We start from the raw sequence: 13,997 nt of genomic DNA on the forward strand, positions 1-13,997 counted from the left end.
ATGGCCTGACATTTCAACTCTAGCAGAGTCTTTCTCAAAGGCTAAATGACAACACACCAAACATGAATAGGTAACTAATTGAGTTACAATTATCTATCTATACTATTAAAAGCGTAACCCGCGCCATCTTGGATTGAAATTAGAAGGTCCAGTGGCATGGCATCCTTGTGGAAATCAACACGGTTGTGTCGTTACAGACATAAATTTTAAGAGAGGCGTATAACACCCTCACCCACATTACATTTCGAAATATTTGTGTAAAGGATTTTCATCATCTTGCATCATCCACATCTCTTGCCTCGCTAAGCAGAGATAGATTGAACATCAGCAGACAAATTCTTGCTTCTGACAATCGCCACTACCAACTATCTTTAGCATCATCGTTTCCATGGTACGGTTGAGTGGATTTCAGATTGGAATGTTCCCTTTCAGTTGAGATAGCTTGAGTCGGCAATAAGAAACAAAGCGGCACAACCCTGTAATTGTCTAACCCTCCAGGGAAATTATTACAACAGCATGTTGACTCAAAAGTCTTAGTGGCGCATGACAATTTATGAGTGTGTGTCCCAGCTGTAAAGTAGAAAATTATTTACAGCTGCTATAAAACGCTTTCAAATATACGTAAACATAGATGAAATGAAAACATGAATATAAAGAAATAGTAGCATTGTAGGATTCCAGACTTAAAGAAAGGTACACGTTTGGTAATTACTCAAAACAAATTAACTTAAAAACTGATTTGGTAACGAGCATTGCAGAGCTGTTGATAGTATACAAATATTGACTGCTTTGAGTGCTTCGCCTCGGGAAAATAGAACGCTCCGGGGATCACCGAGGGAGTCATAGTTTTTAACCATTGCACGAGTAAAAGCAGTCAATATTTGTTTTATAACACCCCAAACATTTCTAAATACTGTACTATTATTATTAAGTTACAGACCTGAATGCTACAATCCACGGAAGACGCGAATACAGATTGCAAACACTTTTACTTACTGTGGTGCATGTAGTGTCGTGCAATCCGAAATGGTTACAGACTATTAATTTATCATCCTCGTACACGCAACGGACGTCTGGGTACTGCACGCCGTGTGCTAGTCTGTCGGACTAGCGCATGGCAAACCGACGCACTATCACACAGCCGTCGTCTAGCAAAACTAAGACATGTCATGTGACGCGCTCTAAACCAATGAGCAGGCAGAATACTTGCAAGGGGTGTTATAATATAAAACATTGTGAGAAACGGCTCCCTCTAAAGTAGCATAGATTTTGAAATAGAGATAATTTCTCATTAAAATAAGTCTTTTATTCCTATCTGAAAGCACACAAATTCGTCCAACAAGGGTGTTTTTCTTTCATCATTTTCTCCCAACTCCGATGACCAATTGAGCTCAAATTTTCACAGGTGTGTTATTTTTTACAAATGTTGAGATACACCAAGTGAAAACACTGGTCTTTGACAATTACCAGTAGTGTACCTTCCCTTTAAAGACACTGGACACTATGGTGTATCTCAACAATGCATAAAATAACAAACCTGTGCAAATTTGAGCTCAATTAGTCGTCGAAGTTGCAAGATATTAATAAAAGAACAAACAACCTTGTTACATGAAGTTGTGTGCTTTCAGATGCTTGATTTCGAGACCTCAAATTCTAAGTCTGGGGTCTCAAAATCAAATTCGTGGAAAATTACTTCTTTCTCAAAAACTACATTACTTCAGAGGGAGCCATTTCTACACTGTTTTACACTATCAACCTCTCCCTATTACTCAGTACCAAGTAAAGTTTTATGCTAATAGTTATTTTGAGTAATTATCAATAGTGTCCAGTGTCTTTAATCTAATTATTTTGACTGGTGTGCAATAGCTGTTGACACTTGGGTTATTCTTTGAATGGTGCGCAATAGAGGTAGACGAATACAAAACACAGACTTACCTTGTCCTGGATGTTCATGTAGGCTGAATGCGCCAGGAGTAATTTCACAACTTCAGTGTTGCCCTCTTTTGCAGCACAGCAGATACTTGTCATTCCCTCCTGAAAAAGAAGAAGATGCTAATACATGTAGATGTAGAAACCAAACTAAATATTTTATATGAGATATCGCATAACATCACTAGGCCGAAAAGTGCCTACACTTTTATGATTTCGGCTGTCGACCCAAATCAACTGTCACCAGGGACACGTTGCCAGCTGCTACTTGGGCTGAAACAGGGTTACCCCTTCACAGTCTGTAAGGATGTAGGCATGGGTATCATACATCAGGAGCCTGGCTGGTAGAGCAGAATGCAATACCTTCCCAACTTAAAAGAACATGTACGTTGCCTTGGATCGGTAGAGTTGGTTTTTAAAAAGCGTTCTGTAACTGTTTGTTATAAAACGCATATAATGATTAGAAAGATATTTTAAAAGTAGAATAAAATGATCAACACAAGTATCACTCGAAATTGCGTGGTTTTCCTTTTACCTCGTCGACTAACACGGTCGGCCATTTATTAGTTGCAATCCATAATACAGCAACGCTTCCAAAAATATTGCTCAAGCCCTCACCTGTCTACTATATAGAAATCAACGTTGCTGTCACAAAGAGGCTGCAAGAACAGCCACTTGACTCCTTTGCAAATAAATCTATAACACAAGAGTCCAGACATGTGTGCATATTCCATTTGAATCCCACAAAAATAACCAGGATCTTCAAGCAGTGCTTGACCCCAACTCCTTCTAAAACACCTTTAGAGAAAGACTTCAACGATAGCGGACTGCGTTTGACGGCTCTGCTGTCACCTGTCTCGACCCGTCTACATAATTGAATACCTCAACACAATTGTGAGGTTTTATATTGTCAGCCAAGGCTCATTTGTAACTCTTAAGAGTGTTTTAATATTTGATTGAGCTCGGTCTGATGGGAATCACACAATGCTGGACTGACCTTATCGACGGCATTGACATTGGGTTCTTCCTGTAGTATCATCTCCACAACCTCAGTGAAACCTCCCCGTGATGCTACAATCAACGCTGTCCACGAGTTCTGACGGGAAGAAAAAAAATAGAAATGCAGTTTTTAAAAATCACATCCAACGATTAATTGATTTGATTAGATTTCTTGTTTTATTCCAAAATGAACATACCCCTATACCACGGGGAAGGGTTACATTAAAGGGTCTGGGTACTTTTTAAAGGACACAAAACACAATGTCCACAGATTTACATTGAACTAACACAGTTTGAAGATAATGATGGTAGAAAGCTTCCCTGAAAATATTACTTGCTGAGGTATTGTTGTTTTTGAGAAACAAGTCACAAAAATAGTTATCGTCTCAGTGAGATGAATTTTTTAAAAGTATGTACAACATATTTTTGTGACATTGTTTTTTTTCTTCTCATTTCTCAAAAATTACAGCACCTCAGCAAGTTATCTTTTAAGGTAAGCTTTCTACTCTCATTTTAATGTCTTCAAACAGTGTAAATTTAATGTAAATCTGTGGACATTGTGTTTTGTGTTACAAAAAGCAACCAAATCCTTCAAATTACAGAGTGGATTGTCTTTAACCACTGGTTAAAGACACTGGACATGTTTGGTAAATCTCAAAGACCAGTACTCTAACTTTAGTGTATCCCAACATATGCACCAAATAACAAACCTGTGAAATTTTGAAGTCAATTGTGTCAAGTTTCAAGAGAATAATGAAAGAAAAAACACCCTTTTTGCACAAATTTGGGTGCTTTCAGTTGCTTCAAGTCTAAAGTCTTTTAATGTTTAAGTGAGAAATTACCTCTTTCTCAAAAACTATGTTACTTCAGGAGAGCCGTTTCTCACAATGCTTTATACTATCAACAGCTCTCCATTGCTCATTACCAAGTAAGTGTTTATGCTAACAATTATTTTGAGTAATTACCAACAGTGTCCTATACCTTTAAGCAACCACTGCTGGATAAAACAGCACCAACAGCAAAGCTTTCAGCTCTTTACTGGGGGGGGGGGGGGGGGGGCCTTACAAGCTTACAGTTGATTCAGGCCCATCCCAAACATACATCAAGAATGTAGAAGGACAGTGTGCGAACATTAAGTTCATTCCTAGCAACGTTTTCAAATGTTTGTTTCAATGCTCCCCAACCCCCTACTACAACATGACTAACCCAGAAACAAAAGTGGTAGCTATTTTCCTTCCCTCTTAATGATGTTGTTACAGGCTTGCTTCAAGTTCCTTGTTTTGTGAGATGTACTGCTCATTGCATAGAATGTTGTGGTGCTCAGCGTACCCCACGCGGCAACAACAGCTCAAACACAAATGATGCCATTGAACCGTCAGTGAACTGTGTCAGCGAACTCCTGTCACTAAACTCCAGCTTGGTCAAGTGTGATCAAATGCCGAAACATTCGATATGGACGTACGTACATTTCAGCCCAAACTGAATAATCCGGATATCAGGGGCCTGAAAAAGAGAGGCGCCCGTCCACTAAAAGTGTTTACGCTGTCAACATAATGCTTGCTCTTAATGGGCTTTTATGCAGTAGCAAACACTGTGGCTCTTGAAACTACACACTGTGCATGGTCCATGTACTCTATTTATTTTATATGGGATTTGAGGCATTGCATGGTAAGGTATCAATATTTGGTTTGCGGTGACACCATGTGTGTATCTACTTGCAAAGCCAGGTAGATTTTGTTCTTTAGAGAACTTGTCTTGCTTTATGTTCTACTACCGCGGTGTAGATTTTCAGAACATGGGAGACTTCTTACGATTCCTTTTCATTTTAGACCGTTATAATACAGTAGGTTCTTCTTCTTCTTCTTGCATTTTGAGTACAGCCTTCATGATTTAAAGATAAATGTACTGCCAGACACACCGGAGAGACCCCTTCTCTTCACAATAAATGTGTACAGGGGGATACAAACGCCATTCTGGCAACGGCCAATCTCTCTCATACAAACATAGTTTAAACGTCTATGATTATGAATTCAAGAAACAGTGATTCAGTAACTAGACGACAATTACACTGTAGCCATTGTGAAATCATCGGTTATCTTAGGCGGATTCGAACCCACAACCTTGTGATTGCAAGTCATGCAGTCTAACCACTGGACCACAGATCCTTTCAAGCAATGCAACCAAAACAAGGACTTGGAGGGATAAGTAGTCTGAGCCCCTTTTTGTAATGCATCTATAACTGCTATTTGCACACGGGTAACAAGACTCAAAAGTCCACCAAGCAAACCACTTTTTTCTTCCTAAAAAATATCGCCTCAATAAATATCGTACCATGATTACAAACAAATGCCAGTTTGGATATTTGTCATTATACTGTCTTGAGATCACAATGAATTATTGTGGAGGCCATAAATGACGTCAGAGTGCTTTACAAAGCAAGTGATCTCCCCCCTTGCGGCAAGACAAATGTATATACATGTATATACAAATGTAAAGCTGTGGCCTTCGAATGAGAAACGCTTAGTAAACACAAGCAATTGGAGTCTTTCACACAAGTTCAATTTGTAAGATTAAACCCTTGGCAATTCATGTCCCTGAGGGATTGGTTTGTGTGATCTAGTTCAGGTTGAAACATTCACAATTAATGCTAAACTGTATAATTATACAAGAAATATGTTTGTCATTTAAAGGCAGTGGACACTATTATATTTATAAGCATAAAACCTTACTTGGTAACAAGTAACGGGGAGAGGTTGGTAGTATAAAATATTATTGTGAGAAACGGCTCCCGTCTGAAGTGGAGCAAATTTCAAGAAAGAAGTAATTTTCCATTTCATTTTCTTGAGACCTCAGGTTAAGAATTTGAGGTCTCGAAATCAAGCATCTCAACGCACACAACTTCGTGTGACAAGGGTGTTTTTTTCCTTCATTATTATCTCGCAACTTCGACCACTGATTAAGCCCAAATTTTCACAGGTTTGTTATTTTATGCATATGTTTAGATACACCAACTGTGAAAACTATTCTTTGACAATTACCAATAGTGTCCAGTGTCTTTACAGATGCAGAGGTATATAATGAAAACGCTTGTTGGAAAAAAGTATCGAGGCAAGATTAAACATCATGGGAAAGGGTAGTTTCTATCATTTCACTACAGTGGACTCTTGTTAAATATCAGTATTGCTGATGATCAATATTACTAATGGTTGGTATTGATCATGATTGGCATAGAGGTAATCACAGTGAACTCAGTGTTAAGCTCTGGGGATTCAAACCCACAACCTTGTCCTGCAGTCTAACCATGCATGAGCAATATTGATCGGTACTAATTATATTAATGAAATAATATATTAGAAATGATCGATGTATGTTGGGATACACCAAGTGAGAAGGTGTCCAGTGCCTTCAAAGTAAGCAATGCAAATCATATTGACAATATTGATAGTTTCTAACAGTCTAATACAAATCCGGATGAATACCAATTATGGTGAATTTCAATGGTTTCCAATACTGATCGTTTGCTAACGATCAGTATTGGAAACTGGACACCTTCGGAAATTGTCAAAGACCAGTATTCTCACTTGGTGTATCTCAACATACATGTATGCAGAAAATAACAAACCTGTGAAAATTAGAACTCAATTGGTCATCAAAGTCGCAAGAGAGTTGCACAAATATGTGTGCTTTTAGATGCCTAAAAAAGGCTTTAGACATTAATTCTTCTAATATTTGATTGAGAAATTACCTCTTTCACAAAAACTATCATACTTCAGAGGGAGCCGTTTCTCACAATGTTTTATACCATCAACAGCTCTCCATTGCTTATTACAGTACCAAGTAAGTTTCAAGGTAACAGATATTTTGAGTAAGTACCAGTAGTGTCCAGTGCCTTTAATGTGTAAGGATTAGAATGAATGATACCCTTACCATGCCGGCTATATCCACATTGGCGCCATTGTGTAGTAGGGCTTTTACACATCCTATATGACCCTTCCTTGCTGCCCAAACCAGCCCCGTCGTGCCATACTAAAACAAAAGGAAACACACATCCATATCAACCATTGAACGATGTACATCATGACATCACACTCATTTATGTAAGAATGTTAAGTTTAAAAGTTTAAGCCTGGTTCATACTTCATGCGAATGCGAAGCGAATTTGACGTGACAAACCTCCTTTCGCAGCGATATTCGCAAGTGAGTCGAGCAGAATTCAACTGCTGCGAATTGTTCATTGCGAATTTGTGACGTCAACATTCGCTTCGCATTCGCATTCGCAGGAAGTATGAACCAGGCTTAACTCTTTCAGTGCCAAGGTCAGACATGTACATGTACGATCTATTTTATGCATTCTAAAGCACCCTTATCATGCATGTACGAACAATTGTACTAAAAAAAGGATTCTCAAACTTTCAAGAGGGCATTACCACTCGAACGAGAAATACTTTGATGCATGTATATGTACTTTATTTAATAAGGCAACACAAATCAGCAAGATATATTTTGTTTGATGAGAATGCCTTTCGTGAATTACGCCAGAGATCTGCCATTGAGCCCCACATATATAACCACCTTTGACCTTGTATCATTTCACATGGCCTTCATCATAACTCTGGAGATTCACAGTTAGAACTGACTTACATGTCTATTCATAAACCAAATACCTGTCTGCAGATAAAGACAGGGGACCAGTCTATACATAGTGTGAACAATAGCCTCTCCCAGGCAAACTATTGGTGGCGCCCTATATTGTAACCACTTGAATTGGGTTTGTGTGAGCATCTGCAGTATTTTCAATTATCATTCACACAGCTTATTTTCCAGTTCTTGCGGGAGTCCTGATGTCAAGTGTGCATTCACAACACATTCTTAGAGAATTTATGGTGGAATAAATACTTCTGAATTGAACTGAAATGATGCAATTATCTGGCAATATTTGGACCAGTCGTTGCAGCTCTAATTCACTTGATACATACCTTGTCTGCTGAGTTTGCCTTAGCACCATGCCGTAGTAGACACTCCACAACAGCAGTCTGCCCTCGGCCTGCTGCCCAAATGATGGGAGTAACGCCATGCTGTCAGATAAAACAAGAAAGAAAGAAATATTGAATATACAGTCTCCTAACGATGAAAAGAGCAAGCTTGACAAAATATTGAGACCAATTAAAAACTCACTCTGCAGTAGTAAAATTGATAAAGATCCACTACAGCTTAAGTAGTAGTCCCGGCCGATTTGTTTACCTTCCACCCAGGTAGTAGTTATCAAGCAGAACAGTTCTTTTCAGAACTTAGAAGTCTCCAAAATTCCAAAAATCTACTCCGCGGTAGAAGAATATAAAGCAAGACGGTTCTCGAAAGAACAAAATCTAGCTGGCAAGTAGATACACACATGGTGTTACTGCAAACCAAACACATATTGATACCTCACCATGCGTTGTCTCAAGAAATATTTACTTTAGGTGCTTTCACCTTATAGTGTTGAAACTTTCATAAGTTACTTGTCTGTATTTGAAATCTTTACCATGATTGCTGTGTCCTTCAGATAGGACGAAAGGCACAGTTACTGTGTTGTGTAACGCACATATAAGAATCCAGTGTACTTATCGAATAGTGTACCTTGTAAACCATTACATGGTGCTGTAAAGGAATAGGTCTCATACTTTAAAAACAGAGCTCCAGGAAACAAATACTAAGCACTTTCATACGCCCATAGGGTTGTGACAAAGCACCGTATAAGAACCCAGTATTGTTATTAGAAGAGGACAGGAAGGTTTTAACTCTTTCAAAAAAAACACTGACGTCCCTTTAGCAAGGAAAGCTTTATATGTATGCTTTTGCAGAGTTGTCCGTTCTCAATCATCAAGGAATAGTTCTGCTTCACATCTTTCAGCGGCAACTTCACTGCAAAATGTGTTTTTTTAAACTGCTAAGTATAAATCAAGATGTCGGGGGGGGGGGGGGGAGGGGAACATACGCCTGAGTAGTGCCTGCACTGCGTAAGATTCAATCAGCAAGTCAGTTTTATTTCATCAACTAGAGCTGACACTTCTTTCTCGCAACCCATTTTTATTGTTGTAATTTTATTTCGCATGATGATCTTTTATGCACAGTGGGAAATTCCATTCAAATTACGTCCGTAAAATAACACACTTTGTAAGGTGCCCCTTACCAAAGGGAAATTGCTGTGGACTTTTAAAGGCAGTGGAAACTATTGGTAATTACTCAAAATAATTATTAGCGTAAAACCTTACTTGATAATGAGCAATGGAGAGAGATTGGTAGTGTAAAACATTGTGAGAAACGACTCCCTCTGAAGTGACGTAGTTTTCGAGAAAGAAGTAATTTTCCATGAATTTGATTTCGAGACCTCAAGTTTAGTTTTTGAGGTCACAAAATTTGACCATCTGAAAGCACACAACTCCATGTGACAAGGGTGTTTTTTCTTTCATTATTATCTCGCAACTTCGATGACCAATTGAGCTCAAATTTTCACAGGTTTGTTATTTAATGCAAATTTTGAGATACACCAAGTGAGAAGATTGGTCTTTGACAATTACCAATAGTGTCCAGACGTCTTTAAGAGGGAAGTTAAAGCCTTGCACTTTATAAACATTGGTGTTTAAATCAAGCTCATTTAAATCAACTATACATATAAAACATCAGCAGTCCTGGTATAATGAGAGACTTTTGAACGTCCCTTGCACAGTTCTCGCCAGTAATGCGCATGCTCAGACCTACTCGCGCAATACTGAGCATGTAGTACGCGCAGAGCTACAAAAAAAAGGACCACTATGTCTGCTGCCTTCAGGGTCTCAAAAGTCTCCCATTGTCAGAAACAAGGATTTAGTTTTGTTGTTAAAAGGCGGACAGGTGTGATACACTGCTGGTTGTTGGATGATTAAATTCACTAAAGTCCTGTATGCCCCTTGTCAAGGCCAAGTTGTTAAGAGAACTAAACTCATGCTCTGGGTCCAAGTCTTGACACTTGTGTCCTTCCAAAGCGCTTATAAAAATTACTTTGAAAAAAACAAAATTATAATTTTTTGCCTCAAGTCTGTCGAAGCAATCATGAATGATGTAAGTACTTTCAATCCAGACTCTACCATAAATAACTTGATCACAATAAGGATTAGACCAACTTCTCCCCAAACTTGCAAAAACCCCTCTTAAGAAAAAAAATATTCATCACACAAAACTTTTTTCACTGCTGTGTATTTTTAAAAAAACCATATTGCTATTTTTGCTCATGTTTTTTAATCCTGCATTTTAATGTTTTTCTTGACTGTACAGCGCTTTGAAACAGTGTTAAAGCGCTTTATAAATGCATTTAAGTTAAGTTAAGTGCGAGACAGATGTTTTTCCATGTGATAATCGTTTAATCTGGTACACACACAGCTGTAGGGCTGAAATTCCCGAGGGATTTTGTTTTCACAAGTTGGACAGAAACCCCCAAGCACACCTCAGGGATCCGTTCTGTGGTAAGTGTTTCTGCCAAACAGGTGCCCTTGCTACATACAAATTGATACAGTGCACATCAAATTTTTGGTAGAGGGCTAGGTGTTTGAGTGGCTACCTGCATTTGAGCAGGTGCCTACTTTGATGTATGACGCACTCAGCGGACTGCATTTGAATGCGAAAGCTCTGGCCTTTAAAGGAGGAGCTGAACGTTCTTTTTGAAAGAATATATAGCAAGACAGTTCTCTAAAGAACAAACTCTACCTTGCAAGTATGATACACACATGGTGTTGCCGAGAACCAAATATTGATACCTCACCATGCAACCACAAATCATGTACATGAACCTTTGAAATTTTCAGGGTCCAGTTTCACAGAGCTGCTTTGAAGCACAACAACAAGCTAAGCACAACAAAATTAAGCTTACCAGAATAAGGCTACAAGCTAAATTTCCATGTCACATGTCAGTTTGTAAATGGTATCCTGCTAATTTTCTGCTGAGGCAGTGCTATGAAATTGGGCCCACAATCGATATGTTGCATGTTTATAAGGAAAACTTGAGAACAGTATGAGGTAAGTATTCAGTGCCTTTTAAACATTCTATAAAAAATAATAACTACAGGCCAAACTCACAACCTGACAAGTCCGGTGGTCTTGTGCTTCGTCAATTGACTATTAGTAAGGCTACACATCAATGTGTACTACCTTTGTGCAAAATTGTTGAAAATGAGTTTGATTATAGTATTTTTCAATTCTGTTGAGTATCAAAGAAGATAGATCTGATCTCAGGCAATGTTCATCGCATTTTGACTCTGGTCTTGTACAACAAATTCTGGGGTGGATTTCACAAAGAGTTAGGACTAGTCTTATCTAGAGTTAGCACCAGTTACTCGTCCTAACTTAGGACTATCCATGCAGTTTGTATATCTCCTAGGACTAGTCCTAAGTCCTAAGTTAGGACTAGTCCTAACTCTTTGTGAAATCGACCCCTGGTCCAGTAAAAAACGTTGAGCTTCTACAAGCTCTGCAATATTGTGGATCTTTTCCCAAAACTTGATGAGCCCTGCTTCATAATCAATTCTTCCACAGCTAAAAATCACATTCAACTAATTTGTTGAATCACAATTTATGCTCATCCAATTAATGCAGTGTTTTAGATTGTGATTGAGCTATCGACATAGTAGATAGAGAAGAAAAAAGAAAAGTGCCACAACTGCACATCGTGATTGACGCTTTAATTCGCGGGGGGCTATCCAATTTCGCCCCATCCAAAATGGAAATGGCGATGCTTCACATTGCAACCCCCTCGCTGAATCTCAATCAAGTTGCATCATATTCACCTTCATTTGCACAACGGCAACCAGATCTACGCTCCGCTGTTGTACTTGAGAACGTACATTTAGGCAGTTAGGCTACTGTGTCAGTTTTAAACAGAGCATGCAGCTGGGTAAATGAGATGTTGCAACAAAAAAGTAGATAGAGGCCTGACGTTTCGAACCCTAGCGGAGTCTTTCTCGAAGGCTACAATCTGAATGAGATATGTTGTCATAGATGTTATCATCTTTAGGGGTGTGTTTGGGAGTGTTCCTCCTGTTGATAGTTGTTGTTGTTGCTCTTCCCCCAAACCATATAGACATGTTAGTATCCGATCAGGGTCATTTGTGTCAGGTACCCTGTATACAACAGTAACAATAGCTGATCTAACTGTAACATAATGAAAGGAACCAGACTTTTTGTTTCCTTTCAGCCAATGTTTGGGGTATAATGAGTCGAATAGAAGGAAAGTAACATGGCTGAACCATGATAAAGGTCAATTGTCCCGTACGACGCACCCTTTGAAAACCTATTATTTCAAACAAATCGACGATGGACAAAAAAAGCACATAAACAAGCTTACAGTGCATTTTAAAGAAATGGAACTGCTAGAATAATATTCCAAGTTGGCCAATTGTGCTCAAAAATATGCCCAATTTCTTTCTCCATGCCCAAACAGAAAACAGAGAAATACTACACTGCTAGTTTGGCGTCCACATCATCAGCGACCAAGTTGGAATGCAGATGGAAGTAGGTTAATGGGCTCCCCCCATTAAAAATCAAGCTCATCAGATTTCGTATGGGATCCATTTCAGAATGATTAAACCCTGAACACCGAGACAGCCGGAGAATATAGGAAGAAAAAAAGGATCGCGACGACGAACAACTTCATAAATATCGAAACAGGAAGTGCTAAGGGCAGATGGGTTGAGGGAAGGTTTGATAAAGAACGTTTCGTTTACACATCGTTGTTGATAAGCCGCATATATTAAGGTTTGTATGCACGACCACTGATCAATACATACTGTCTGTGATATCAGACACTCAGGGCAGTGGGTGATAATGACTTGTCAGATCCCACAGATAAGATTGCGCTTTCAATAAGGCTGGAATATCCCTGTACCAGCAGCCATCTTGTCTGGTACCAAAGCTTTGGCTGTAATAATAACAGGCATTTGTAATCCGCCATAATCAATCTTAAGAGATGTTCTGCGCAGAGACAATGTAAACCAAAAACAGTGCATATCCTGTAAAAGAAAGCAAAGGCTGTAGCTCAGGCTTAGGCTCAAAAGCCCATGTTTTTAAAGTAACCTGCCATCGATTTCACAAAACTCTTCCTAACTTAAGACTAATCTTAGGACTTAGGACGAGTCCCAATCCTGCACTGTAGCATGCAGGACTTAAGATTAATCCTAAGTTAGGACGAGAACTAAAAAAGAATCACCTGGAACCAAGCAGGTCCAAAAAGTGTTTGAATAACATGAGAGACCTGTTCTAGAAACACAACACGTGTACTGAACTCTCCACAAGCCATGAACGAGTGGCACCATCCACACCCCACCTCTCTGAGTAATTGGACAATGTAGATATTTGACAAGCAATAATTGCATGTACTAAACTGAATTACAATTTGGATAACGATGTGGTGAATAGATGTGGTCTGTCAGTCTGCAAAAATGTGGTATGACAGCCCAACTTCGCTGCAGTAAACACGAGCATACATGACGCAAGATGTGTGTTCCAGCAATCAAATGACAAGCGAGTAAGTGAGTGAATGAGTGAGCGAGTGGGTTTCTACCTTCCTTCTTTCTAGCAGTTCACTCTAGCCTCTTCACTAATTCTCCATTTCACTCTCTCCTGAGCTGTCTGTTGCCAATACCCCTAGTGACCCATTGCGCGCGCATCATGCGCGGCGACTATGGCACGCTCACCATTTTGGTGGGCACATAGGTTTACATGTAAATGCTGCGTCGCCTAAAATGCGCACTTCACTGAATAACGCACAGTGATATTGCCCACCAATATGGTTCATCCAAGATTATTCTGATGACGTCAGGTAAATTGGGTCAATATACCTGATGCATTGAAGTCATCCAGCCACCATCTTAGAGGTAAAACAACGACGAACAATCAAAACGCATAGATTTGTATGCGCCGCGCACAAGCCAATAAACTGCCGCTTTTTTACCTCTAAGTGATGAGGGCGCCCTACTGACACAACATCATGTGCATAAGGTCTTTATGTACTTAGTTCATTTCTCCAGAATTTATATTATTGTCACATTTTTCTCAATGTGGTG

The 13,997-nt window shown here is 39.2% G+C and overlaps 1 protein-coding gene across 2 annotated transcripts in view; it reads right to left on the reverse strand.

Annotated features, from left to right (window-relative positions):
* The window catches only part of LOC139935755 (uncharacterized), a 190,450-nt gene that overhangs the window by 45,345 nt on the left and 131,108 nt on the right, over window positions 1–13,997 (reverse strand). For both annotated transcript variants that reach the window (XM_071930320.1, XM_071930319.1), the window contains exons 7-10: window positions 7,905–8,003; window positions 6,856–6,954; window positions 2,927–3,025; window positions 1,936–2,034 (exon numbers count right to left, since the gene is read on the reverse strand). In XM_071930320.1, coding sequence (XP_071786421.1) covers window positions 1,936–2,034; window positions 2,927–3,025; window positions 6,856–6,954; window positions 7,905–8,003 — 396 coding nt within the window. The remainder of the gene's footprint in view (window positions 1–1,935; window positions 2,035–2,926; window positions 3,026–6,855; window positions 6,955–7,904; window positions 8,004–13,997) is intronic.

The sequence above is a fragment of the Asterias amurensis genome, chromosome 4 (genome assembly GCF_032118995.1).
Source record: "Asterias amurensis chromosome 4, ASM3211899v1".
Classification (NCBI taxonomy): Eukaryota; Metazoa; Echinodermata; class Asteroidea; order Forcipulatida; family Asteriidae; genus Asterias; species Asterias amurensis.